At 51.1% G+C, this 27,462-nt stretch overlaps 9 protein-coding genes and 1 pseudogene across 10 annotated transcripts, besides 1 other annotated feature; 4 read left to right on the top strand and 6 right to left on the bottom strand.

The window, feature by feature from the left end:
• Window positions 1-19: 19 nt before the first annotated feature.
• NCS57_01314000 (uncharacterized protein) lies at window positions 20-933 on the bottom strand (the record flags this gene model as incomplete). Its single annotated transcript, XM_053062788.1, has 3 exons — window positions 20-248; window positions 305-590; window positions 639-933. 3 exons carry the CDS (start codon window positions 931-933, stop codon window positions 20-22), a joined length of 810 nt encoding a protein of 269 aa, XP_052907683.1.
• A 2,234-nt stretch (window positions 934-3,167) lies between these two features.
• NCS57_01313900 (uncharacterized protein) lies at window positions 3,168-4,585 on the top strand (the record flags this gene model as incomplete). The annotated part of the gene is made up of 6 exons (XM_053062787.1): window positions 3,168-3,348; window positions 3,400-3,456; window positions 3,507-3,577; window positions 3,629-3,684; window positions 3,733-4,008; window positions 4,057-4,585. 6 exons carry the CDS (start codon window positions 3,168-3,170, stop codon window positions 4,583-4,585), a joined length of 1,170 nt encoding a protein of 389 aa, XP_052907682.1.
• Window positions 4,586-4,745: 160 nt separating this feature from the next.
• On the bottom strand, window positions 4,746-7,484 carry NCS57_01313800 (Beta-glucosidase; the record flags this gene model as incomplete). Its single annotated transcript, XM_053062786.1, has 5 exons — window positions 4,746-5,447; window positions 5,497-6,164; window positions 6,222-7,188; window positions 7,250-7,297; window positions 7,350-7,484. The coding sequence occupies 5 exons, from the start codon at window positions 7,482-7,484 to the stop codon at window positions 4,746-4,748; spliced, it is 2,520 nt and encodes an 839-aa protein (XP_052907681.1).
• Window positions 7,485-8,013: 529 nt separating this feature from the next.
• On the bottom strand, window positions 8,014-9,000 carry NCS57_01313700 (uncharacterized protein; the record flags this gene model as incomplete). The annotated part of the gene is made up of 4 exons (XM_053062785.1): window positions 8,014-8,135; window positions 8,185-8,487; window positions 8,541-8,777; window positions 8,829-9,000. 4 exons carry the CDS (start codon window positions 8,998-9,000, stop codon window positions 8,014-8,016), a joined length of 834 nt encoding a protein of 277 aa, XP_052907680.1.
• Window positions 9,001-9,574: 574 nt separating this feature from the next.
• NCS57_01313600 (FAA-hydrolase domain-containing protein) lies at window positions 9,575-10,612 on the bottom strand (the record flags this gene model as incomplete). The annotated part of the gene is made up of 4 exons (XM_053062784.1): window positions 9,575-9,722; window positions 9,771-10,342; window positions 10,398-10,547; window positions 10,598-10,612. The coding sequence occupies 4 exons, from the start codon at window positions 10,610-10,612 to the stop codon at window positions 9,575-9,577; spliced, it is 885 nt and encodes a 294-aa protein (XP_052907679.1).
• A 691-nt stretch (window positions 10,613-11,303) lies between these two features.
• NCS57_01313500 (uncharacterized protein) lies at window positions 11,304-13,155 on the bottom strand (the record flags this gene model as incomplete). Its single annotated transcript, XM_053062783.1, has 3 exons — window positions 11,304-12,229; window positions 12,289-12,874; window positions 12,925-13,155. 3 exons carry the CDS (start codon window positions 13,153-13,155, stop codon window positions 11,304-11,306), a joined length of 1,743 nt encoding a protein of 580 aa, XP_052907678.1.
• Window positions 13,156-13,487: 332 nt separating this feature from the next.
• Window positions 13,488-16,454, top strand: NCS57_01313400 (uncharacterized protein; the record flags this gene model as incomplete). Its single annotated transcript, XM_053062782.1, has 1 exon — window positions 13,488-16,454. The coding sequence occupies one exon, from the start codon at window positions 13,488-13,490 to the stop codon at window positions 16,452-16,454; it is 2,967 nt and encodes a 988-aa protein (XP_052907677.1).
• Window positions 16,455-18,070: 1,616 nt separating this feature from the next.
• NCS57_01313300 lies at window positions 18,071-19,237 on the top strand (annotated as a pseudogene). The gene is made up of 2 exons: window positions 18,071-18,385; window positions 18,437-19,237.
• Window positions 18,071-19,237: a sequence feature.
• A 1,180-nt stretch (window positions 19,238-20,417) lies between these two features.
• On the bottom strand, window positions 20,418-22,060 carry NCS57_01313200 (Aminotran-1-2 domain-containing protein; the record flags this gene model as incomplete). The annotated part of the gene is made up of 2 exons (XM_053062781.1): window positions 20,418-20,678; window positions 20,735-22,060. The coding sequence occupies 2 exons, from the start codon at window positions 22,058-22,060 to the stop codon at window positions 20,418-20,420; spliced, it is 1,587 nt and encodes a 528-aa protein (XP_052907676.1).
• Window positions 22,061-23,664: 1,604 nt separating this feature from the next.
• On the top strand, window positions 23,665-26,956 carry NCS57_01313100 (uncharacterized protein; the record flags this gene model as incomplete). Its single annotated transcript, XM_053062780.1, has 4 exons — window positions 23,665-23,717; window positions 24,097-25,739; window positions 25,802-26,792; window positions 26,842-26,956. The coding sequence occupies 4 exons, from the start codon at window positions 23,665-23,667 to the stop codon at window positions 26,954-26,956; spliced, it is 2,802 nt and encodes a 933-aa protein (XP_052907675.1).
• Window positions 26,957-27,462: the final 506 nt, after the last annotated feature.

Genomic DNA, 27,462 nt, shown 5'->3' with positions numbered 1-27,462 from the left:
ATTACCGCGGATGCCTTGCTTATGCCACGTAGTTTGCCTCCATCCACCCACCATCCACATACCATTCCTGTTTCGTCACAAACTTGCTCTCATCACCAAGGAGGAAGGCAATTGAAGCGGCAATCTCTTCTGGCTTGGAGTAACGCTTGATGATCGACGTAAGATGATCACCCTCGGTCATAGTCCATGTTCCACCACCGTTGGGAAGGTGGAGAGGCTGGCGGATCATGTCCGTATCGATACATCCCCTGATACAACGGTCAGTAAGCAAACCGAACGGGAGATGCAAGGTACATGCGGGCACAGGAGGTTAACTCGGATGGGGTTCTTGGGGTATTTGGCTCCACCCTCGTACGCGGCAACCTGGCTGAGGCCGCGGATGGCGTTCTTGGAGGCTGCGTACGCTCCCATGTTTCCAGAGGCGTACTTGACCTGCTGGCTGCCACAGTTGACGATGCTACCTCCAGGCTTCATGTTCTTCATCTCGTACTTGATACTGTTGAAAGTGCCAATTACGTTGACGTCTAGCATCTCCTTTAGTTCCTCGAGGTCGAGGTCCTCAATAGGATGAATGCTCTTGTTCATCCTCGCTTTTCAACCGTCAGTAGTAGATCAAACGTGCACCGCAAGCAACTCACCCGCCACATTAGCAGCACCGTCCAACACCCCCCATTTCTCAACTGTCGCGTTGATCCAGTTCTCCACGTCCGTGGGGTTGGTGACGTTCACAGGGAAACTGATGACCCTGTCCTCAACATCAGGGATATCCCTCTTAATCTCAGCAACCGCCTTGCTCAAGTTCTCCTCCGAGGTCGCGGCCATGGAAACCTTGGCACCCCGAACAAGCAGATAGCGGGTGAGGGCCAGGCCAGTTCCCCGGCTAGCGCCAGTCACGACAATGACCTTGTTCTTGAAGGGGTACTGTTCTGCCATGTTGAGAAGTGGGCAAATTTAGAGTTGGGAATGTGTGTCTGAGATGATGCATAGAGTGCTAGGGCTTTGTGATAGATTTATATCCAGGTTTTGCGGCACGGACGAATGGTTGCTCCCTGGCTGAGCTAACTGATCAACCTAGTGGTGCCATGGGGATTCAGGGGAATCGAAACACCGCATGATACTCTCACATTTCACATGGCCAGCTACCAAGTAACGCAAACTCCATGTGCGGAGACCCAGAATGAGGAGTCGTATCCTTGCCATCTTGACTAATACCCTCTCTGGGCGAGGGTCCACCACGAATCGCGAGTTTACTCTTCCCTCGGAGCGAACCCACGATGCTGGTCAAGATCATCGTGTCGCGTTCCATCGCTACTGGACCTGCAGAGAAGATCGTTTCACCAAATCTTGGCCAGGAGTCTTTGCCTTGGTCTCGGGTCGTGATCTCGGGTCATGAAATCTCCACCGGTAAGAAAATCGTCAAGTTGCATCTCGGCGGAGTGCAAAAAGACGCAGCAGGGGAAGGACGCAGCAACGTCTAATGATCCATGTGGCTGCTCGGAAGAGAAAAAAAAAGACTGTCGACCAACGCTAGGCTTATTGCAGTACATATTGTGTTGGCTCGAAGTTACATGCCTGCAACATTTCTTTGTTTTAAAGTGAAAACCCACGAGCTCATGGCTTGATACTGGCATTAGCGCTTGCGGGAGGCAACGGTTTTCTCTCTCCGCTCGGTCCGAACCGTGATTGTCTCGGGTTTTCCGCTGATAACGGAATTGCTTCCAGCCAGTTGAAGCTTGTAGATGGCTCCGTTGTGGGGGCATCTTGGCATGGATAAGAGTGTTTGCTTTTCCCATAACGTCAGATAACCATTTCCCGCTTTCTTTTTAAGAAAGATTCTCGGTTGGAGGGCAAAAGACCCTCACAGGAAATGGGTCGCGAGTCCAGCGAATGGATGTATTGCAACAAGAGCGCTAGACAACGAGGCATAAAGAAATTCACCAAAAGAAAAAAGTGACATATCGTGAATGCCATAATAGGACCACAGTGGTCGAGAACAAGCATAGGCGGAATAACAATGCCCAACCTCGGAATAGAAGTGATGGTGCGAATCGGTCGGTTATGAAGTGATGATCGTCTCGCAGAGCTATCCTTTTGGAAAGACCTGCTGGAGCCGGTTTGCGAGGAGCTATCAAATTTATGACTGAAACTTGTCGGCGAAAGCTCGCTCGGTAGTAGACCAATGAATACGTCCACATATTCCCGGCCTAGCTCCTGCTTATGGTGGACAAGACTCGCATACCCTGCTTGACACACGATTCGGGCGAGATCGGCAATCCGCCAGTAGGGGAATTCCCCGAAATCAGTTCACATTGAGAAAGCCCAGCTCTCAATAGAGTATCTACAGACGAAAGGAATCCCATCTTGTCGGGCTCGCTGCAAGGGGCAAGCCATGTTGCGGGTGATGTCTCTGAACACAATGGGAATCCTCCCTCATGCTCGGACCCCTGTTAATGTGGACCGCAGTCATGCAACTGGTAAGCCATTTGTCATGGCAAAAGAAAACATGATTCTTCAAGATGGCCAAAGGAAGAGATCTGCTTCGACGTGCCAAGCAACGGCCCCTGAAAACCGTTGCAGCCAAGAAGGCCACGAGTCTCAGCTCTTCATTTGGTTTCCACAGCCTGGGCACCGTGGATGTTACCATCCTACGTGGCCGTTGGTCAGCACCAACATTGGATACTATACAAAAAGAAAAAACGACAGCAACACTCGACATGAAGTAACTGCCGTTGGGCCTAGAGAAGCCGAGGTTACATCCCTCTTCAATCTTGCCTAGAGAAAAATGAAGCTACTCATCTGCCGGCAGTTGAAGAAACAGTTGGGTGATTATGCCAAGGTGGCGAAGCTGCTGCGGAACCTGGTTTATTCCATGACCTTGTACCTCCGTCTGGGAATGTCTTGTAGATGTAAGAACATCCTTGACACTGGGCCAGGTGGAGTGAGGAATCAAAAGTAAAGAAAGCTCCTGACCTGTCTTTTCACAGAGGTGAAAAGAGACATCTACGTGCAGATCCTGCTCAGCTGAATCCTTATTAGAAGGGTGCAGGTAGTCCATGAGAAATGTTTGCCCGGTGAAGCGAAACGTTGAAAACGAGGCCTGAGCCGCCCAACGAACCTCATCCACGACAATACGAGTCCGACAAGCCCCGGTTTGAGCGTTCGACACAATGTCTGACACCGTCTACATGATGCCTCCCCCTGAGGGCGAGGACAGGTGGGCTGCTGGATCCATGGCGCCGGCCCAGGTGGTCATCGGCGCCGTCTTGTTCGCTTTCGGGTCCGTTATTTACGGGTTGCGAATCTATACACGAGTTGGGATCATGAATAACGCATTGCGTCTGGATGATTGTGAGTTGCATCTCAACATCTACTGTGGGTTTCATCGCTGACTTTGTGCAGACCTCACTGGCGCAGCCTTGTTCTCGTGTTGGATGTTCTATGCCTGTACCATGGGGAGTGAGTCTTGGATCATACCGACCTGGTGATTGAATACTAACCATGCGTAGTGGTCGCTCAAGGCGGCTGCGGTATCAACTTCTGGCAGGTCTCACAGGCCAAGTACCAGATCTTGCTCAAGGTACACTCTCACACATACCCACTATCATCGCCAGTTGCTAACAAACCCCAGTGGACCATCCCCGTCAACATCTTCTACATGCTCTCTTCAGATCTGGCCAAGATCTCGTTGCTCTTCTTCTATCTCCGCCTCTGCCCTGAATGAACCTTTCGCAGAATCGTCCAAGTCTTGGCCGGCCTCTTCATCACGTACGCTGTCGTCTACGCCATGATCAGTCTCTTTGGCTGTCAACCCATCAAAGCCTCTTGGGACCTTGTCGCCATGGCTACGGGAAAGTGCGTCGACAAGTTTGGCTTCTTCTTGGCCGCATCGGTTGCCAACGTCGTCATGGATCTCGTCATCTTGCTTCTTCCGCTGAGGATCGTCATCCCGCTTCAGATTCCTCGACGTCAAAAGCTATCACTGTTGCTGTTGTTTACGACTGGTGGATTGTGAGTCGAGATTTGAACTTCATCTTTGAGCCATGCTAACGGTTGAAGTGTCATCATTGTCGCCATCTACAACTGCGTTCTCACCATCAAGCTCTTCAGCAGTGCCAACTATACCTGGGGTCTGGCGTATGAACTATGCTGGATGTACGCAGAACTCACTGGCTGTATCATCTGTGCCTCTGCAAGCTCTTTGAAGCCATTTTTCAAGAAGTGCATCCCCGGAATCTTCAGCTCTCTCGGCGCCAGCTACGGTGGTCCTTCCCACAACACAACAAAGGGATCGCACGCCATCAGGAGCAGACGACAGCTGAGCCGCAGGCAATCCAATGCCATCGAACTCGAGTCTGGGGACGACTCCGAGTCGGGGAGAAAGATTGGAGATGATGATGAAGCCAAGCTCTGGCCTAGGCCTGCCGCAGAAGATGGAGGCCATACCGTCCAGGTTTCTGCGCCGAGGCAGCCATTCCCTTCTTCTTACAACCCCAAGGTGCGAACTCACTCATACTCTCAGGAGGACGCCGCCAAGGGTATCAACATTGTTTCCACTACGGAAGTCCAGTACAGCTCTAGGCAGTAGAGTATTTCATAGTGTAGATATCACGTGTAATAGAGTCAATGATCAATTGTCACGCGCAAGCACTTGTCGGAGGTTACACTGGCATGAACATTTTCATACTTTTTCCCGGTCTATCCTAGCGGTTGGGCTGACTGCCTCCCCCTTTCTTTGTACCGTCTGTTTACAGGCCACTCCAGTAAAAGGTCTCTGACAAAACAAAGCTCGCCCGCAAGATTTCGTCATGCGGGTTTGAACTAGCAGCAACGATGACAACGTATTCTCCCGCTTCAGCCTTCCACTTGGACACTTCCTGAGACCAGAACGACAAGGAGTACTTATTAAGCATAAGAGTAATAGTCTTTGTCTCATCCACATCCAGGTGCACTTTGGCGAATGCCTTGAGCTCCCTGATAGGGCGCTGAACGGAACTTTCGGGATCATGGACGTAAACCTGGACAACCTCTGAACCAGGGTAAGGACCCTTGTTGGTGACGTCAACCGAGATTTGCATTTTGTAATCGACTGCTGAGGTGAAATCACGGGGGACTTCAAGCTTCGAGTATTCGAATTTGGTGTACGAGAGGCCGTGACCAAAGTAGAAAAGAGGCTCTCTGTCGACCATCTCATAGTATCGATGACCGATAAAGACTCCTTCGCCGTACACGATGTCATAGTCAGCCTTGGAGAAAGTGAGATAGGCGGGAGTGTGCTTTATGGACTTGGGAAAGATCAAGGAAAGTCTGCCTGAGGGGTTGACTTTGCCGAAAAGAACGTCGGCAAGGCCGTGACCGGTCTCTTGGCCTCCGAACCAGGCGTGAAGCAGTGTTGATGCTTGTGACTCCCACGGCATCTCTATGGGACATCCGGACTGGGTGACGATAATCTGGGATTGTGTTAGCTTGCGTATTGAAAGAAAAATCGACTGTACGCACTGTGTTCTTATTGGCACTCAGTACGGCCTGAATCAATTCATCCACGCGACCAGGAAGTCTCAGGTTCTTCCGATCACTCCCTTCATACTCATAGTCTGAGGATAGACCTGTAATGACGATCGGTATGTCGACCTTTCTAGCGAGCTCTGCTGCTTCCTTGATACTCTGGTCCTCGTCAAGAAGTTCGTAGCCTCCCACTCGTCCAGTCAAGGTCAAAGCTGTGCCAACGCCACCAGCGAGGTTTTCGTTAACCTGGAGAACCTCAAGCTCAAGAACTTGTCCTTGGGTCACTTCAATGTCGTGGAACCTCTCCATGGAAAGGCGATTGAAGCAGGCAGTTGAGTCAGTTTTAGGAGGTTGACTCGTCCACAAGTCAATGACTTGTTGTCCGTTGACCTTGAGCTTGCCCTTTCCAGATGTGCTAAAGCCGAAGCGGAAGAGACCTGAGGTTTCAGCAGTGTAACGAGCGCGGGCCCTGACAAAGTATTTTGTTGGGATCGACTTGTGTAGACTCTCAGGGACATCGATCAACTGCTTCTCGGCAAGAGCAGACACAACTGCTTGGGTATCGGGATGGTCATCTGGGTTTTGTCCAAAGATTTCTACATCCCAGCCCTCTGCCCCAGACGACGTAACGAGACCTTTCAGGAGGGGGCTGAATCTGAAGGCTATGGGGGCTGTCAGTTTTCAAACGATATCAACCTCATATGTATCACAAAACTCACAATGACAGCCTGGCGCATAGGACACATTCTCTGCGTCAACCACTTCGACAATGGCATCATAAGGGGTCACTGAGTAATATGGCTCAACCTCAGCGCTACCACCTCCGCAAAGTGCAGGGTTCTTGACATGATCTCCAATCAATCCGAATTTCACCTTGTCCGGGTTTTTAATCGGGAGTTGTTCATTCTCGTTCTTCAGTAGAACGACACTTTCAGCAACGAGTTGTCGAATCAAGGCTCGCTGTTCGGGGGTATTGGAAGCAGGGGGGTCATTATGTTGCTCGCCCCCTCTAACCTTGTTGATGAGGTTCAACACGTTCCTCACAGACTCGTCAACTGTTGCCTGAGGCACTTTTCTGCAGTTGACAGCGATGCTCAAGCGTTTGCCTCGCCAGTCCGTGGGTCCAGGCATCTCCAGATCTAAGCCAGCGTTGATAGCTTCCGATGTGCTGTACGTTCCGAACCAGTCGCTCATAACGAGACCTTTGAAGCCCCAATCGTCTCGTAGAATTTGTTTCAAAAGAAGAGGATCCTCGCTGACATGGATTCCGTTGATCTTGTTGTATGCGGTCATGATCGTCCAAGGATCCGAGTCTCGAAGAGCCAGCTGGAATGGCAACATGTGGACCTCCCGCAAGGTGCGTTGAGTCATGCACACATTATCTTCGATGCTGTTGTCGGATTGATCGTGAGCAGCATAGTGTTTAACACTCGTTGCGACGCCGCGTTCTTGGACACCATTGATGTATCGCGAACCCAGGATGCCGCTGAGGAAAGGGTCTTCCCCGAAGGCTTCAAAGCCGCGGCCTATCAAGGGAGAGCGCTGGAGACAGATTGTAGGTGCCAGAAGAACGTCGACACCTCTAGCCTTTGCTTCATCACCCAGGACTCTTCCCACTTGGTGAAGGAGCTCTGCATTGAACGTGGCGCCCATGGCCGTTGCAGATGGGAGCATAGGGCTCGGAAGCTAACACATTAGCGACACATTCTCAGTCCACTGCCTACCATAGGCATAACTTGGCACTTACCCGAGTAAACGATCGCTTACCACGGATTCCATGAGGGCCGTCAGATGTCTACTCTAAATATCAGTCAAAGTCTTTGCTGTGCTGACATGTCAAGCCTTACAATCAGGGCAGGGATACCATGGTCGGGCAGACCGGTCATTCGAAAAGAGCCCTGACCAGCGAGAAGCTCAACTTTTTCATCCAGCGTGAGCTGGTTGAGTAAAGCTTCGACGTCTAGCGGAGCTGAAGCAGACATATTGTTCGTGAAGATGATAGAGAATGGCTGATTCAGAATGTCGGACAAAACAGAGCAGTTTGTAGTTGTTCATACTCCTCAGCGGTTAAATGCAGTTGGTCGCTTTATCCGTCGGTAACTCGGCCCTGTTTCCTGCCAACGTGCAGTGGAGCAAGCGCTACGACCTCTTGGCTAGGCGGTCAGCTCTAAGCATCCAAATTGGGTAGGGATCAGAGAACGACGACAATTGACATGGCGGAGTCCTCGGTTGACCAGGCTTTTACTGACGAGATCAATGGTAAGTCTACATTGCTATGATGGAGTCAATGGAGATAAAAGTGTCAATTAGATGCTTGCGGTATTCTGTATGGAACAGCGGCAGAAAAACGGGAGCTGAATATCATCAAGAAGTACATTGTCGGGGATAGCTCTGTTCAAGCCAGACGGCGGCCGCCCCTAGTCTGACAAAGAATGGCATCTCAGAGGCATCGGCCCGAATTGCCAACTCCAATTGTCAATCAAAACCCCCATGAAGATGAGTAGGTGCCGGTTATTCAGGTTTTTGCCCAATGATGATGAACGACCTCCACAGTGAGCCCTGCTCTTTGACTTCCTTTTCAAACCTCTCTGCCAGGTTGGCGTAGACAGAATCGGGAATATCGGCCGCCAATGCTGCAGCTTGTTAGAAATTGAACGAACGTCCTCGATGAGATGAGCTTACACTTGGCAGTTTCAATAACACTCGGAATCGTAATGACAAACGGCTCCCAGGAGTCTTGGGCAGCCTTGTCATCTCCCAGTCGTTTACCCATCGGCAAATCGACATTCTGGATCGACACGTTCACCAGACCGGCAGCTTCGAATGCCTTGTCGAGTTTGCTCGGGAATCTGGCCCCGAGGCCGATCTTGTCGAAAATACCAGAGAAAATCTGGTTGGCGTCGTTTGTTGCTTGCCCAACTTCAGAGCGATCGTAGTCCAAGTCCATTTCTTGTACTTGAAGCCAGCCTCCAGGTGCGAGAGTATCTGCATCAGTTACAAGACTTGCGCATCTCTTGTTGATGGGTCTCGGCTCTTACCAGCAAGATTAGAAACAGCTTGTTGATAGCCAACCTTGGCACATCCGGGCAAGACATATCGCACGTGAGTAAAGTCAAAAGCTCCCTCAAGCTTGCCTGAGGGCGGTTCGCATACGTCGTAGACCTGATAGCTGATGTTGCCTTGGGGAAAAGATGGCATAAAACTATTCATTATGTCTACTCCCACCAACTGAGCGGAAGGAGTGACTTGCTTCTGGAGATCACGAAGAAGGATTCCTGGTCAGTCGTTAGCTTGCCTTATGACATCAGCCTAGAAGCTCATCTCACCATCGGCACAACCAACGTCCAGCACCTTCAGTTCCTCTTTGTTCAGATCTACCGGGGCAAAGACCATTTGGTTGTTCAGGCATCGCTGAAACCACGCATGCTGCTTCTGGAGACGCTCAACCTCACGGTTGCTTTCCTTGAGAAGGTATTGAGGTTCTGCTTCAGTCGACATGGCTTGGGTAGGATGAGTAGAGAGGTTGGCGGGGAGTGAAGGGATCGTTGAACTCAAGTGTTCTATGCCATCACCTAGAGAACCCTCGCAGGATCTCATAATTAAATATTCATCAGAACTAAGTATTGATAGCCCTTGGTCTATGTCTCCGAAGACCAAGGAAAAGTGTCCGTACACGACCCTGGCTCTCGTGCAGTCGGAGACATGTTTAGCGCTGACAGTTGTGGATGGCTTGACCCAGAAAAGACCCTCCTAGAAGTCTGTGGTAATTCCTGTATTGCTATTAAAAGCTTATCAATGTCATTTTATGGCCCTTTGGACATCAGGTAGCCATGGGTACCCTCCTTCGCTCACACTTGTCGTGAGCTGGTTGAGCTGAGGTGACAGCCTTCATTGGTTCAGATGGGTCTGCCACCTACGAGCATCGGGGGCCAGAAGGGCAGCTGTGCCTGGTTGGTCAGATTACGACATGCTCACTGATTGATATTTGAGTGAATAGAGGTGGCGGTCAGCCATGTGAAGATCTCATTATGAGTTGGATGCTGTTTACGTAACTCGGACTCTGTCCAAGTCATTACTGGCTAGCTTTATCAGTTGAGTGGTTACCCTTGACATCTTGAACTTTGTTAATGCAGGTTCCTACACCTTCCAAACTGACTTCGACGATATCTCCATCCTTGAGCCACAGAGGGGGCTGCCTGACCTCACCCACACCTTGGGGTCTATGGCTGATGAGCAAACAAAAATTCACCTGGGGAATTAGTACTCACGTTCCAGTAAAGATCAAATCACCCGGCAACAGCGTCGTGCCCTGACTCAGGAATGCAATAGTCTTTGCCACACTAAAGATCATATCTCCAGTGTTGCTCTCTTGCACCGTCTGCCCGTTGATCTTGGTCGAAATCTTCAAGCTCTGCGGATCTCGAATGATGTTTGAACTGACGATGCCCGGGCCAAAGGGAGCCCATCCGTCAAACCCTTTCCCGAAGCCCCATTGGGTCCCCCCTCGGCGTAGCTGCCATTCACGATGAGAAACGTCGTTCCCAACGGCATATCCGGCAACGTATTCCAGGGCCCGAGACTCGGGTACTTCCTTGGCTTCCTTGCCAATGACGACGACGAGTTCGCACTCATAGTCTACGCCTTCGGCTTGTTGTGCGATGGGTGGGAGGGGAATAGGATCAAAGGGGCCGTTGAGAGAAGTCAGAGGTCTAAAAAACAAGACCGGGTATTTGGGGATCGGTGTCCCAGTTTCACAAGCATGTTGCTCATAATTCAGGCCCAGGCAACGGACGGTCCGAACATCTTCGCGAGCAAGAGGGCTCAGAAGAGATTGGACGCCCTAGATATCCTGTTTTAATCACTATACAGAATCAGCATGACATCGGGACTCTTACTTCCACTTGATCGGTAACTTCATGTTTGCTCCAAGGGCTGCCGCGGACAACTCGAGCTTGAACAGCCTTGCCGATGTCTGTTACACCAGACGGAAGAATGGCATCGCCGTAGTAGACTTTACCGTCTTTGGCAAGAAATCTGATTAATCGCTGGTTTAGATTAAAATCACGTTCATCAATAACGGGGTGTGAAGACCTACAGAGAAGGATGACATTTCGGATAAAGGGGTTCAAGAGAATAACATGGGCAGTTCGGGTTAGAGTAGTTCCAGACTTCTGATTTAGCTGCATTAATACATGATCGAGATTTTCCCTTACATAATCGGGGTATTGAACAGAACCACACAAGGGCGTGCATCGCGGACACACTACATAAGGGCGTACATTAGGGCGGGCCATCTTACATGCCTACATTAAGGCGCTTTCTACATAAGGGCGCTCTCACCGCGAATGCATAGGGCGCTCAGTGACGCTCGTAGCTGAAAGGGTGTAGAATATGCATATGCAGTTGTAAAATAAGTAGGCTCATATCTTTGGGCCCGTCGACAGTCTCATTGCTGAAATGGCTTGGGGACTAAGGTGCCGCTTTATTGCTGACTAGATTTCTAAAGGAGGTCTTGTCACGATACTCGTAGCCTAAGGAATGTTATGTACGCACTGCAGGTTACGTTAAATTTGCGATAAGATCCAGGCCTGCGCTGAGTGCACGAATCATGTCAGTTATGTTTCGCTAAACCAGACGACTAGTTCCAAGGCGTAGCCTACAGAAAGATATAAGACCGATAGGTGGTCTTATAATCACCGACGGCAACTGGAGATATTAACCGGTCCTTTCTCCATGACCTTTTGCCTCTAGCTACCTATGCATAAATACACTCTGTGATATATTCTCTATGCCATCCCTAGTCATCCGATGAAGGCCCTGATGTCGACCTTCTGGACAACCCTTCTCTGAAACTCATTCGCAAAGTCACGGCTGCCCACCAACTCCTCCCAATCGTCGTCTAGGCATGCAACCACCGCCTCCTGATACGCTGACCCCATCCGATGCGCCAGTCTCTCCTTCGCATCCTGTAAGAAGGCATTCTTAATCGTCAGCGCCGTTACCTTGGCCGCGTCACCACCTAACTCGTACTTGACTATATCGTCATAGATCTGTCTTGCTGTCTGCCACAGCCCAATCTCAAGTAGCACCACGCCCAACGAGTAAATGTCGTGGGTCATGTTGAAGTTCGTGCTTGGCGACCCGTGGCGGTCCGGGTGGCGGTACACCTCATGGTCGACATCAACGGCGCCCGGTGCGAGGCGCGTCATACCGGCAACAGGTCGCGAGAACTCAAAGTCGGTCAGGTAAGGGTTTGCAAAGTCGCATTTGTCATCGTCTTCAAGGAAGAAGAACTTGATGGCGTGGGAGCGGATGCTCTTGTGTAGCCATCCATCTGAGTGGAAAGCGCCGATGGCACGCGCGACTGTCTGTGCCACATGGAAGCGTTGTTTGAGTTCCAATTTGTAGTATGACTCATTACTGCTGGACAACATGAAGTCGTTTAGGCTCTTTGGCTTGAGATCCGATGTGCCGGGTGGGTAGTCGAACAGAAACGTGTACTGGGTCTCTTTGGCGTCCCAAGAATATGAGTTGAAGGGCAGCGTCCTGAAGGAATAATTGCCGGCCGTGTGAAGGAGTCGTGCCAGCTGTGGGCCGTATAGCTCCTTGACTGGTTGGGCCATGTTGTCGAGGCGGGTGTCGCCCTTGTCGGCCATCTTTTTGAACTCAACGAGGATTCTAGGCTGGGCAGCCTTGGCCTCGGCCTCTCGGCACGAAATGAAGTTTTCTAGCTCCATGTTAGATAGTGGAACTTGTACCAGGGCTCCCAGTGCGATACCCATTTACCTTTGGAAGCTCTGGCGTCTCCTGACTTGCCGCCTGGGTCGGCAGCAAGCATATTCAGGTCGACGTGGCCTTGGAAGAGGTTCACCTCGGTCTTCCCATCGCCATCAGGCCGGAGCCGCTCCCGGAGATCCGCGTTGCCATAGAAGCCAAAGCCGTCGAGCAGTGGTGCAATTAGGTACTCAAGGTCCCTGTTCCACTCCTCGAACTTCTTCAGCGTCTGCTCCAACTCACCTTTCGTGAACACCCACTGAAGTCCTGGTGGTAAGTTCTTCAGGGACGTCAGCTTCTTGGGCGACTTTGCGCCTTTGGAGTTGCCCAATCCAAAACCACGGAATGGCCACCACTTCGATTTGACAGGAACCGGATTGTCGCTCTTGCCGTCCCCGCCATCCGCTGGTTCCTCGATCTTCCCAGTGTTGCTGGCATCGTCAATCTTGAGCGAGTCCTTGACTGGATCAAACTTGAAATGCGGACTGAGGGGGGAGAATCTCTTATAGTCCTCGTCTAACGTGGCCGCAAGCTTGGCGTACTCGGCCAGAACCTGTTGAAGCTGTCCAAGGACGCTGCGCACCAGATTTAGGTACTCCTGCTATGTTTCAGCATGGTTCGGTATGGCACATGATGCATCTGGCGCACATCCGGAACCGTCTCCAATAGCGTCATGTCGACGCTGTTGCCGTCGGCAGCCCGAAACAGCCTCGACAAGTTCTTGAGGCGGTAAATCTGAACGGTGAAATGCATCACCATCCGAGACTGTTCATCGTGGTAGATCTTGATGGTCTTGATGGTGGTCTCGATGAACTTAGCTGTAAGATACGTGTCTTTGAAGATGGCGATGACGCCGAACGCAAGGCTAGCTGGGTCCATTCTTCTGAGCTTGAGGCAATACGATGTTGTCAGAAGATGAACATGGCCAGAGCCTGGTCTCGAAAAGTGGCTGCTGTCAGGCAGCGACCCTCAGCTGGCCACAGCCTGATTCCGGCCCTGCCCAATGAACGAAGCAGCTTGCGCTGATTGGTGTCCGATGCCGAGACTTCTGTCATGCTTACCTATACAGCGTCCGAAGAGGGTGGTGGCAGCTGGTGTTTTGGCTCGTTCAGTTCCGGCTGTCAGATCATCATCCGGCACTCGCTTCCTAATTCTTTGCTCCTCCATCCCGCCTGGCCCAACATCCAAGCTGTGCTTGATGCAATCCCATGATGCCTGTCGTAGTCGATCAGAGCATCCGTCCGCTCGAGGGCCGGCGCCGCCGTCCAGCCACAGATCAACGGACCGGCAGGCGGAAAGGAAGGTTCGCAGTTAATGCGGGGGCATCCTCAAAATCTTCGGCACTGGTCAAGAACGCAAGCACACGACACACGAGAATTCGCCAGGAAACCGGAGGAAACCACATAGCCACCCTCAACCGTCTGATCAAAACACTACAAGAGAGTGGCATCCCTGGACCGCAGCTGTTCCGTCTGAATAACGAGTTCTCACATCAGCTCGGGCAGGGTGGTCAGGGCAACGTCCGCGGTCTAAACCCTGGAGTCGCGCGGCTATATCGGCGGGCTGACAAACGCATTCACAAGATCTGGCCAGTCAAGCACATTGCTATTAAACAGCATATCAAGATGAGGGGCGGGCACGCTGACACTCGCTTCTGTAACAACAATCTATCCTCACGCTTTCGGGCTGCCGAGTGTGAAGTCCTCGCTCTCTCCCCGGGGCTGTTCCGAGACCACCCCAACATCGTCAAATTGGTCGGCTGGGGTCTTTGTCTTGACACCATTGAGGACCCCGCAAGCCCTTGCTGTGGTGGCCTGCAGCTCCCACTACTCGTCTTTGAGCGAGCAGAGATGGACCTCGCCCAGTTTCTAGAACGTCTCTTCCCAGAACCCCAACAGAGCGACGACGCGCGAGCAGAGGAAGGCCTAGTGGGATCATCCCTAGCTAGAAGAGCCGAGCCGCAGCGATCGTGGTTGTCTTCGCGGTTACAGCTGTGCTGGACCTCCCTCCAGCGCTGGTCAGGCCTAGAGCCCGATCCGTACGAGGTGGTTCGGCTCTTATGCATCGACATCGGTCACGGTCTGCGAAGCCTCCACGAGAACCATTTCACACATGGCGACTTGAAGCCAGAGAATGTCCTCATTTTCAATACTAGCGGCACTTGGACTGCGAAGCTGTGTGATTTTGGATGTGCCGTCGGCCAGGACAAAACGACCGCCCAACAACACGGTGCTACTATCTCGAATGTGCAGAAGGAAGAATACCTTGGAACACCGTACTGGCTGCCTTCCGATTGTGAGCTTGCGGCCCTCGGCGGGCTTGAAAGCTTGCAGAAATGCGATCTCTACGTCTACGGCCTCCTTGTTTGGAGCTCGTTTTGCCTGAGAGGCAAACACCCACGGGCTCGCCCAGAGCTAGATGACGCACTGTCCGACATGAAGGAGCTTGGCGACAGAATGACATATATGTTGCTTCCTCTATCTCCATACAAGCAGCGACTCCTTGACCAAGTCTCTGAGTTACTTAAAAAGACCATGGTCGATCCAGCAGATCGTAGCCTCAAGCCATGGACATGCTTATATCTTGACTCTGGAGAAAGTGGACAACATGCCGAACCAGCCAATTCAGGGTACAGACACGCTAGCGAGAGATTCGAGACCATGCTCCCTAGCCACCACGCTCTTGATACCAAGTCGCCTTGGTCGCCTTGGCCGCATATGAAGTCGGAAACGAAAGCACGGTACAAGAACTACTTCTGGTGGCGTGGAAGTGACGATTGGCCAGGTGTCCCCCCCGACGAGGACGGGAGCGGTCCAGCCTCCGAGGTGCCCTTGCATTTGGATGAGAACTGCCTCAGCACCGCTTTATTTGTCACTTCAAGGCGTCGAGAGGATGCGAAAGATCTGCCCCGTGACATGATGAGGATAATTCACAAGGGCCAGGGAAGCACTCGGCGCGTGTACATTTACCCTCGCTTGTACTACTTGGCCCGATTTCGAAGCCGCGTCGAGCTCGAATGGTGGACAATTCCCGTCCATAGAGTCGATGGAAACATTCTTAGGGCGGCATTGAGAGCTTCTCCACCAGTGGACATTAATACTCTTGCATGGCTTTGTGCAGGTCCTATCGGGAGCGCCGAGGTTGGGGCACTGGATGGGGACTTTGCAACATGGGAGAGCATTCTTCGGCCAGGGAAAATGAGATTGGACGAGTCTACGAGACTCGACCGGTTTCTGCTTCTGCTTCAGTTTGGCGCCCATGTCGAGAGGGAAGCGTTTGACCACAGATACTTTCTGGACGACACAAACATATTCAGCCGAGGGACCGTCTTTTCGCGATACTTGCGATCGTGCCGACCAGGGACGATACACACCGTTATGAGAGAGATTATCCACAGACTCGACACTGCCTGGAGGGGAGGTCGCATTTCTGCATCCACCTTTGATTATTTTGCTGAAAGAGCCGAGTGGGATCTGGCCAACGATCACAACTACATAGCCAAGAGGGCACTAGCGCAGTGCATGGCGCAAAAGAGAGAGCTTTTCAACGCAATTTCTTCTAGGACAATGACCGAGAGAGATCCCCTGCTTCCCAGGCACAAGAAAGACAGCGCTCCGCTGCCGACCGGCTGGAAACGACACACGGGTACCAGGTTGGAATGTTTTGAAGACAAGTTCACCCGGTCCGTCACCTTGACTCAACCAAAGATCAGCCCTTTAAATATGCGTCAAATTAAGGTCGGATTCCTCCAAACCCGCCTCTTGTACCATGTTGATCTGCTCTCGTGCATGCGCGCAGGGTCGAGCCAGGACAAGCGCCGCCAATTCGAGCAGGATCTGGAGAACCGGTTCCCGTACTACGACAGCAGTTGGTTCTCGGCCGAGTGGGACAAGGAGCCCAACACAAACGACGTGCTCAAGGTACTCGAAGAGCCGTGGCGCATCCAAACATTCACAACGCTCCTCTCCACGCCGGGGCTGATGGACAAGATCTTGGCCTTCCTTCGCATGGCTATCAAGGCCCTCGCCGGTGGGATTCTTGCCCTGACGATGGTAGCCATCTTGGTGGCCATTGCTTTTGCCATGTGGATCACTTTTCGGTGGGTTGCTGTGGGAATGATTGCGTGGTGGTGTGTTGTGATGCTCATCGTATTGTTCAAGTTACCAAGGATGCAGTGATAACAAGGAGATACGGTTACGGGAGGCTATGATATATCGGATTGGCAACATTCCGATTGCCACCACGACAGGAAGCTTGGTCACTATGATCGGACTTGCAACAGTTGGTGGGTTTATCCAACTAAGCCTATGGCTCAAGGCCAGCTCACGACCTAACCCCGTAAGCTTTAAGAAGGGAATTGTATTTGTTGTAAGGGGCGCTAGCTCTGCCCTACGCCCTGCCAACAACTGGAACGGGAATTCGGATGAGGGAACTGTAGGAAGGGTTGAGGTGAAAGCGACGGAAAACATGCCGGTTCTCAAGTTGATAGAACGCCTCATACATGCTTTGTCGGGGGAGAGAACGAAACCGATGGCTTGTTGCAAAGCTCATTCTAACCTGTTGAGCCTGGATTGAGTAAAAGGGACTTGGAAGCGATAAATTGCCTCATCTCACGTGTCCCTCGAGTTCCGTCTCACAATACCAATCTAGACTGTGCTCTTAACTCGTTAGCGTGACCAATGGCTCTTTCTTTAGAACAGTCACCAAGTTCGCAGTAGTACTAGAATATTAAAAGTCTGCCATATAGACGTAATATTATATACCTACCTACATAAGCACCGCTGGTTATGATTCGACCATTTCATCTTATCGATGATAAAGCATCCCCGTGTTTCAAAGCCCATGGCCGCTTTCTTGGCGACCGGGGTTTCGTGGTGATGATTGGCCATTGGACTGTTCGCTGCCTAACGGTACGCGTCCATTTCAAATCATGGCGGTTAGAATTGCCATCTCCCCAAAATCTTCACTTCTACAGTGTCTAGATCTGACTAGACGCTTGAAAGAAAAGATGCCTACGTTGAGTCTGCCAGTCGTCAATGTTCTGCAAAGATTGTGCAGGGACAAGGGCATCACCTTTGTCCAAGACCTGGCACAATCCGACTACCCACCAGCTCATGCGAATACTATACAAGAAGTCAAGCGATTGGGAGAGACTCAATTCGACACTTTCGCAACCGACGAAAATGAGGCAGCTCCTTGGAGACTCGACCTCAAGGTACGAGTGCTTAACCTAGTGGAGGTAGCAAAGAGATGCAGGCGGAGGAATGAGTCGACCTGGCGTTTTGCCTGTGAGCCCTATGTCCTCGCTAGGTTGAGATCGGAGGTAGTCTGGTAGGTTTGAAACTGGCTCTGGAAATCGGACTTCCTATATTAATAGGCTATAGCACGAACTGCAGAAAACGGCTTTGGCGCTCGGAAATCGAGGTTATCCGCGATGGCAGCCATGGTGAGGTGCCCGACTCTCTTCAACGCCGCCAGGCAAACCGAGCGCCATGCCGGTGCTCACGGAGCAACCGTCCCGATGATTAGTGAGTCAAGAGGAGAGGCTTTCACAGGGGGGGCATGTTAAAAGCGCGAAGAGGCTGGCGTCTTGACTAGCCTCGAAGCTAGGGGTATTAACCGTTTGTTCGGGCACCGGGAAGACGAATTTATCAAACATGATCCAGAACTAGGGGCACTCCTACCCAAGCAAGAGAAGCCCGACGCGGTTTATGGACTAAGGCCTACAAGGAATCTCGAAAACCTCCTTAACGATAGCCTGAAGCCACAATTCTCGAGCACCAATCGAGATGCGCACATCGAGGAAATCTTGCAGCCTTCGCCATTCGATGAGACTGGAGAACCGCTGTACTTCCCGTTCCTCCTTCTCGAAGCCAAGTCGGGGAAATCCGATTGTGACTGGGAGTCAATCCGCCTGCAAAGTGCCTTTCCGATCTGGACGTTTCTTCAGACACAGCAACGTCCGAGAACGGTTGCCGGAGCGTCCTCTAAATGGTCATCGGGGCCGTTGGTTTGGTTTTTGATGAATAGAGGAGAAGACTGGAGAGTTTCTGTGGCATACCTATCTGACAGAGCTGTGACATCGGGGCCCACAGAGAAGAGTGGCTGTGTAAGTTGAGGTGTTCGACCGGCTTTTCTTCCCGCCTGCTGATAGACCTAGGAAATCGTTGAAGCCTGGACAGGCTCCATCACAAAACGAGACGAGGCCCTTCAGCTTCTTCTGATCATCGATTATATCTTCGACTGGGCAAGAGATAAATACAGGCATTCCATCATCAGCGAGCTCCGCACTATTGCTTCTGGAGAGAACGATACGTTGAGCTTCATAGACACCGACGTCTTTACATCTTCCTTGCTCGAGCACACTCAGATTTCTAATCACGATCAGACTAGAGATGACGACTATGCGGCGTATCTCCAAGCTCAGAAAGAATTCACCAACCTAGACCGACCCGAGGGTGTCATTCGCCACGCAGCCTTCACTGAATCACGCTTCTGCTGCTTCTTCATAACTCGCGATAATATCCAAAGCTTCTTCAACTCTGTCGAGCCAAGGAAGCTCGCAAAGCTCCGTTCTCGATCGAGTCTGTATCTAGATGATGCAGCGTTGCTTGACCTAGAAACCATAAACGAGATTGAAAGACTCTGGACCATGAAAAAAAGAGCGCCAACGCATCAAGATTCACCCTCTTCCAAGTTTCGTGCCAATCTGGCCTTCTCGTCCTACTTATCCCCTCAGTGGCACATAGTCCGCGAGCTTCATGTAATCGCGGTCGCTCAAGACGCGTTGCAAGAGTTTCAGAATTCGAGGCTCCCGCGGTGCCGGTGTGATGAAGAGAACTGTTTCAGCAGAGAAGGTCATCATTGTGTGGAGTTCAGGCCAACTTACAGATCTATTGTCGACATGGTCAAGACGATGAAGAGCAATCCAGTCGCCGAAAAACTCCTTTGTGCCATCCGTCGGTCAGCGTTCCGCCTCGAGCGGTGTGAGATCGGGGGGGTAGCCGAAGTGGGAAATGCACCCGGCACCAGAGATTTTGTCAACAACCTGTACAATTCTTTCAAAAAGGGACTGTTGGAGCCTGATGAACCGTTTCTCAGAGTGTCAAAAATCTTCGAAAAGCAATGTTTCGTCCGTTCAGGGGCAAACCCTCCTCAGGTTCCCAAATGCAAACCTCTGCATGCTTCAGAGGATGGATGCGTTTTGATCTATTCAAGATCCAGTCTGAGAGAGCCTAACAGGTCAAAAGCTGTTGTTTGTGCATATCTCATCGACCCTTCCTACACGGTAAATGGCTTGCCCAGCCTGTGTGGCATGATCAGAAGAGCCTACGAAACTCGTGGCGTTCATCATACTACGCAAGACAATGGTAATTCAACCCTCACAGATGCAACTCAACCAGACAAGTCTTCCACTCCATGGAATATTGAAAACACGTACGGGGTGACGTGCCATGGACTTGAATTTCAGAAAATGGTCACATCTTTCACCAATCCCGCTCGACCGGACGTTCTAGGAACACAAGGACTACCAGAAATATCCATTGACCCTTCCTTACATTTTGCTTGCATCGCAGAGTGTCTCAATGGTCCGTGGTTCGATAGCCGTGCCGCTTATGTCCGTTATGGGCCAGGACCTCAGCAGCTCCAGTTCATCATTTACAAGATCGTGCTCAGGCGCCTGAGAAGGAATGGCATCCAAGAACATTGGGTTCGCTGTTGCGTTGATTGCGCTACCAAGAACACATCAGAATCCTTACCAAAGACGTGCCGGTGCCGTTGTCTCAGTGCGTGGGCGTCAAGGATGATTCATACTCAATACTTGCCACGATTGGAATCACAAAGCAGTGAAGGGGACTCTGTCATTGCGGCATATCCTGTTTTTAATAAGCCTTTCAAAGACTTGGAGGAGCTGTACAAGCAGTACGGTCAGTTCCAGTCGTGGTGGGTAAGCCAGGAGGATAGGAAACGGGACCTGAGACGCAAAAGAATCCGCATTGATAGCTTTATAACTGGGGTTAGTGATTAAGATAGACTTGGAGTTAATGATAGCCATACATCTCCATAGAGCGAACAATAATTCAATAAAGCGTAGAGCATCCTTTAAGGCCGAGGGACCCAGTTGTCTCTTCAGCAAATCCTCATTGTTCAAGCCCAAAGCTTTCCCGCACTGCATCTCCAAATCGCCGTATAGCCTCATGAATCTTATCCGATGGCGCAGCAGCATACGTGGTCCGGAAGAAGAGTGTATCATGTTCCTCGGCCTTGTTGGCGTAGAAGAAGCTACCTTTAATCACCAACGCGCGGTGTTCGATGCTAGCCATGAAAATCTCATGCTCGATCTCGGTAATACTCTTGGAAGAGGCGCTCGGATGTTTCTTACAGTCAACCTGGAGCCAGTGCTGTGGAGACTCGGTCAGTTTATCCAGTTCTGTCACAAAGTATGATGGCGACTTACAAACATGCCTGCTACTGGCGGCTTCCAGCTGATCACCTCCTTGGGCAGCCACTTTTCACAGGCGTCCAAAATGACGTCTCTTCGCTGGGTGTAGCCCATCCGTAAATGCACCAACCAGTCCAGATACACACCGTGACCCCAATGCTCATCTAGCAGCTTGAACAGCATGAGCTGCGACACGCCACTGGGGCCTTGTGTGCCCACTTCTGAGTGCCTGCTATACCGATCAACCATCTGCTCGCTGGCCGTGATCCAACCGCATCTAGTTCCCGGAGCGAGGACTTTGGAGAAAGAGTCCATGCGCATAACTCGTCCGACCACATCGATGCTTAGGTAGCTCGGCAGCAGGCTGTCTAGGAACTCCTTGCGAGTGGCGGGGGGGAGAGTGGGTTCCCCTTGACCTGCGTAAGGCTGCATCTGGAGAAAATAGTATGGTTCGTCTTCGATGATGTATAGGTCGTGCTTCTGAGCCACGGCGTAGATATCCTTTCTTCGTTGAACACCCTGAGTCGCACCCGTAGGGTTCTGACCAGTAGGCACCGTGTATAGAATACGCGGCTTCTGAGCTCCTTCATGCTTCTCGGGGACCCAGTTTGTCAAGATGTCGTCGAGGCTATCCGGAAGCAAACCCTCTTCGTCCATCTTGACGCCCGCAACCTTGATGCCCATGGGCGTACCAGACTCAACAGCCGTCGAGAAGGTGTATTCTTCCGAGACGATGTAGTCACCTGGTTGAGTGAGCATGCGAAAGGCAAAGTCCAGACTCGAGGTTGAGCCAAGAGTCATGGTGCACGCCCAGTCCGAGTACGGAGGATCATGGATCAACTCAGTGTGTTCAGTGATCCAGCGCAAGAGCTGCGCAGAGCCATGTCCTTGACCGTAATTGAACGCCGTGGCGATATCAAAGTCGGATTCTGCCGTGGCTTGGTCATGTTTGCCAGCCTCCAGCAAAACACCATGCTCGTGCATGTCCTTCTCGGAAAACTGACCAGCTGGGGGCACTTTGAAGTGAAGCTCATCCCAAGGAAAGTATTCGCTGGAGGGCAGTCCTCCACCTAGTGAGATCATGCCAGGCAGGCCGAGGAAACCCGCTGCATACTTAAGAGAGTTTCCCACGCGTTCAGCTGACTCCCTGCTCAGGACGTGATCCCATCTCTTGGCCTTGGACTTGTGGCCGTGCTCACGGATTCTAAACGTCTCACTCTTGGCTGGAGCAGCAGGGCCCCATTGCGACTTGTCGAGGATCTTTCGTTGTCTCTTGATATCGTCGACATCTAGTGGGAGTTTTGGGGCGATGCCTGGTTGTGTTGCAGTTTGAGACACCATCATGGAAGGTAGAAAGGAGGTGATAAAGATATCAGCGCGAGTAAGTGCTATATAAAAGAGGTCTTTGGGGTTGCCTCTCTGGTTCTATGAGAATGGATATAAAATGATCAACAAAGGATCTTGATAACTGGTATTAAAGGCCCCACCTCGGCATGGTTACACGCGTGCTGCTTTTAATCGCGTATCTACTAATAACATTCGAGCTGTAACAGTGTCCTATGTAGGCGCCCTAGTGTTGTGTACGCCTTGGTGTAGTCAAAGCCTTACTGTACGCCCTGTGTGCCTTCCATGTTCCGGTGTACGCCCTTACGTAGCGCCTCCCATAGTCTACGCCTTGCGTGTATGCGTGGGTCAACATCCACTATTGGCGGCACAGCGAAGCTCGTAAGATTAATACCCGTCCACGTTGAAAGTCTTCAGACAAAAATGAGTCTCTTTCCTTGTGTAAACTACCATAGCCGATTTTTAGGCTTGCACATGCCATTGTCACCAAACCAACATGCAGAGGATAGCTGCTTAAAGTACCACCCTACTCCCAATCAATAATTCGATCAGCTCAAGACTCATGTAAAGGATGGCGCCTCTACTGCTGCCGACACTGACAGTCCCTCTTCTGGCGATCGTGGCCATGACCAAATAGCAGGCGATACATCAGACAACTTTCCTGAGGGTTGGTTGACTGCTTGGCTTGTCCATCTTTGGCTCGTGGTGTTCCATGGTCTGCATCTACGACTTCATCAGCACAAGCGCTGTCTTTGAGTCTCATTTCAAGAGTCATCAACTCCAGGGCTACAGCTATTCACAGATAGGCTGGATATTCAGCCTATAACTGTTTCTAGTATTCCTAGTGGGTGTTCAAATAAGCCCCGTCTTGGATCGCTTTGGGCTGAGAGTTCTCATGGCCGCAGGATGTACCCTCGTTGTGCTTGGTTTGATGCTATTGGGTCTGTCTGAAAATAAGTTCTATCCTTTATTTCGGTTCTCTCACAGCTCTAATCAAGATATTTTAGCCTACTACCAGATCATCTTGACATATTCCGTGCTCAGTGGCCTTGGGAGCGTTCTCCTAAACACACCTGTGCATGGCGCCATTGCTCACTTCTTCCACGCCAGGCGAGGTCTCGCAACAGGCGTCGCATCCACGGCGGGTGGTATTGGCAGAACCTTGATTCCTCTCCTGCTTCGGCATCTTCTGGGTCGATTGGCATATGGCTACCGTGCAATGGCTCAAGGCCAGTTCTAATTGTCATTTCCATAACATTCAGAGCTTCCAGTGGAAGCAACCTCAGCCTCATCCCTGTTTGCCTAGGGCAATTTTGCGAATCAAGGCACTACGGGCGATACTTTGCAACAGTCACCATGCTTGTCAGTTTCGGAACTCCTATTGGTGTTCCAATTGCGGGTGCCCTGCTAGGTATTGGAGATGAATCGACTGGGTGGATGTCTCTAATTCTATTTTCTGGCTGCTCCTACTTGGTTACTTTGGTTTGCTACTCTACCGCCCGGGTCATGACAGTTGGTTGGCTCCCACAGACGAAGTTCTAGCTGGCTTATGGAGAGACCCCTACTTCTGGGACAAACACAGCCTGGTCTCGTGCTTGGTAATGTGGATTACCCCTTTTGTCAACAAGGAAGGCTTCCGCGAGAACCAGACACGGTAAGGCTGACCTTACGTCTATGCCGTCGCCAGCCATGGCCTATCGACACCCAAATAGGGACATAGTTCAAACCTATATATTCCATAGTCTTAATAATTACACATTCAATCTTTCGTGCCACGCAATTAGATAGATAGGGCACCTAAAACGAAGTTTTCTTCCATCAGATCCCCACTGTCGACGTGACCCACCTTTGTCCAACACAAAGGGCGTAGCCAATCAAGGCACAGGCACGCGATTCATCCAAGGTCACGGCCGGTCTTGGAGTCATTTCTTTCCCTCTGCTGATTCTGTGCAAACTTTGCCATATTCTCTCTTCTAAACCTGCTGGTTTCACCCGAGGCATTAACTTATCGGCAAGCCACAGCCACGACGTAGCGCCATATTCTCCACCATAGACAACCCCCCTTCCCACCAGATGGACGGGCTTATCCATTGGCAGGCAGAAAAGGAGACCGGGTCTTCATCTCAGCCTCACGAGTCCAATGAGATCACTATTACCCCTGACATTGATACTCTCTTAGCCAATATCCATAGCGACGAGCTTCTGCCCCCCAGTATCGATCTCAGCGACATCGGCCTCGAGGCCCTAGCAAATTTCAACGAGCAACCCTCCCAAGATTCTTCATCATGCACAGACGGCTCATGTGCAGAATTGTCTACTTTCCTCGCCGATGCTGTCTTCTCCCAAGCTGCTGCTATACCTCCAGACCCCCCTTCACACCCTCCTCACCCGCCTATCAAAGCCACCACAAACCAAGAGCTCGGGTACTCCCAGCACTATGACGGTATTGGACTATTAAGCACCATCTTATCCCAAACTCCTCAGAGACGATCCATACCTGGCTCAACGATCATCGCAGAGCAGCATTACCAAAGCAGCACTCTTCCAGCAAAGAGCGGTCACCGCTTCTCCAAAGAAGCTCTCCAGATTCTCAAAAGATGGTTGGCTCTTCACAGCCGCTACCCTTACCCAACCGATGAGGAAAAAGAACTCCTCCAGCATCAAACAGGTCTCACCAAGACTCAGATTTCCAACTGGTTTACCAATACTCGTCGCAAACGCAGAGCACAACCCAAAAGGAATCTATTCTCCCATACTGATAACACACCAATTGGTCCTATCGATATCAGCCGTCGGCCTGGAACGCCAGCTATCGATAGCAACACAAACCCACTACAGCGCTGGGTAGACTCGCCGCCCGAGAGTGAGCCCGCATCTGTCACTGCTATTGCCAGGGCCGTGGCCTCCAGCTGGGAGAGTCCTCCCAGAAGAAACACTCACTACCGTTCTATGTTGACTGACGAAGAGTCGGATCGCTCTTTTGGCAACGGCACCTCAGCAATCAGTACAGGCACATCTAGTGGCAGTTCTTTTGCCTCCTCTAATTCTCATCGCTCAGGCGGCTCCTTTGGTTCAATCGGCAACATCAACAAGCTGCGAAGCCATCGTCGCCGCAGGAGAAGAGCCATCCCTGAGAGAAAGGAACGGACATCACTGATCAATCCCCAAAAACCATATCAATGTACTTTCTGTGCCGAAGCCTTCAGAACGAAGCACGACTGGCAGAGACACGAGAAGTCGCTTCACCTATCTCTTGAGAGATGGGTATGTACGCCGGAAGGATCACGAGCGACGAACCCGAGGACAAATCAGATCTGCTGTGTCTTTTGCGGAATGGCTAGCCCTGATGATTCTCATCTAGAAACTCATAACCACACGGCCTGCAAAGTAAGACGAGTCGAAGACAAGTCCTTCTACCGGAAGGATCACATAAACCAGCACCTCAAGCTCGTCCACAACGCTCAGTTTGTTGACTGGTCTATGAAGAGCTGGAAAATCACGACATCAGAAATCCGATCCCGATGTGGCTTCTGCGGGATGACTATGAGTAGCTGGCCAGCCCGAGTTGATCATCTAGCAGAGCACTTTAAGAATGGCAGTACTATGGCTGGTTGGAAAGGCGACTGGGGCTTTGAGGCATCCGTCCTCGACATGCTGGAAAGCTCTATCCCGCCATGTGAGTATCACTTGGGACCTTTGGGTTTTATGGCGCTAATTTCTGATTTTTATTTTATCTAGACCTTATCGAGATGGAACGAACATCTACCTTTCCATTTACCGCAAATAGCGCTCCAGCCGACTCCCCATGCAGCGCATATGAGCTCATCACACTAGAGCTTGCCTACTTCATGGTCAACTACAAGGAAGAGATGGGAAAACTGCCCACTGATGAGGAGATACAGCTCGAGGCTTGTCGAGTCATCTTTGCCTCGGAAGCATCGTCCCGACGATGTGCCGAGTCTTCTTGGCTCCGAGACCTTCTAATGGGAGACCAGGAGATTGCCAGACAAGCTCGATTCGCGCCCCTCCGACATGGCGCTGAAAACAGGCTCTGCGTTCTCAAGATCAACGGCAAGGACAACTTGTTTGAACAATGTCCGCTAGAGGTGCAACTCAGAGACCTTATCCAAGCCAAGGCTGTACTCGACATACACATCACAGATGACGAGCTGCAAGAAGAATGCTGCTATATTATTGGCAATATTCAAGAACTACCTATACCGCATTATGATTTCATTGCGGATTGGCTCATCAGGCTTGTTATGTCTTCGGCGGGGTGGTTGGCCGACTTCCGTCAGCGCGCTCATCTTCAAAAGACTCAACATTCCGATGGTCCTCTCTCACGACATTTGGGGCTGGAAGTTACCCACATCCACGCTGAAGATCACCACACCGCAGATGGTTTGGTTTGGTCCACTACCTTGAGTCCTTCTCACAGTAGAAGCCCTGGAACCACACGAAGAGTAACTTCAGCTCATCGTGCTCAAGCAACCGAGCTAAGGGCTCAGTCAGGGAGGCTCGACTCTGGAGTTCGGTCAAGAAAGAGCCCTGGGGCCTTCGAAGACATGATGAAAAAGACATTCTTCATGAACGATTCCAACTGCTACCGTCGTCTAGCGCAGGAGCTGACTCGCTTCGTCATGGCTACCATGTCACCCAACAACCCAAATCAGCACGTACCATCAGACGCCGAGATTCAGCATCAAGCTCGGTGGATCTTATTTGAGAGGTAATCACGCCTAACCACCGTAGCTCTTGCCCCACTAACATTATGCTAGTGACGATGCATGGAACCAAACAGCAGCTGATAATGACGAATGGCTGCAGCGCTTCAAGCGTGATGTTGGCATTCTCCCGGGTCCAGGCCTTGACAGTGGCCAGGGCGCTCCGTAACTCTACTCTAGGGAAGTGCCTAGCAAGTCCATATCTATCATGATGACTATTCTACCATCGTGACTGGGCTCAGGTCTCACCCTCCACTTCCCTATTTCAGGGGACAGCTGCAAGATAGATAGAAAAGCAAGAGCATTGAGCGCACCGTTCCCCACATTGCATTATCCTAGGGCCTTGAGGCTTTGTTTTCTCACAAGTATGAGGCAGTTGTAATCAGTCCACCTCCTACGTCGGTACAGGAGAGTGCGTGGCCCGGTCTGTTCGATTCTCCACAAGTCTATCAGCGGGAAGAGCGAAATAAGCTTATATGCGTCTTGAAAGCTACTCACTTTCCTTCATAGGAAGGTACTCAATGCAATGCACGAATCCTAAACTTTACTTCCAACACACTTGCTCCTCTTCCAAGCCTCGTACTGAACTTCAATGATCACCTTCTCATCTAGGCCAGAAGGCCCAGTTTTCCTCCTCATCATCATTTTTAATCCACTTATAAAGACTCACCAAGC

This window comes from Fusarium keratoplasticum, chromosome 11, assembly GCF_025433545.1.
Source record: "Fusarium keratoplasticum isolate Fu6.1 chromosome 11, whole genome shotgun sequence".
Classification (NCBI taxonomy): Eukaryota; Fungi; Ascomycota; class Sordariomycetes; order Hypocreales; family Nectriaceae; genus Fusarium; species Fusarium keratoplasticum.
Note: the sequence above shows the minus strand (reverse complement) of the source record. Positions and strands in the feature narration are given on the sequence as shown.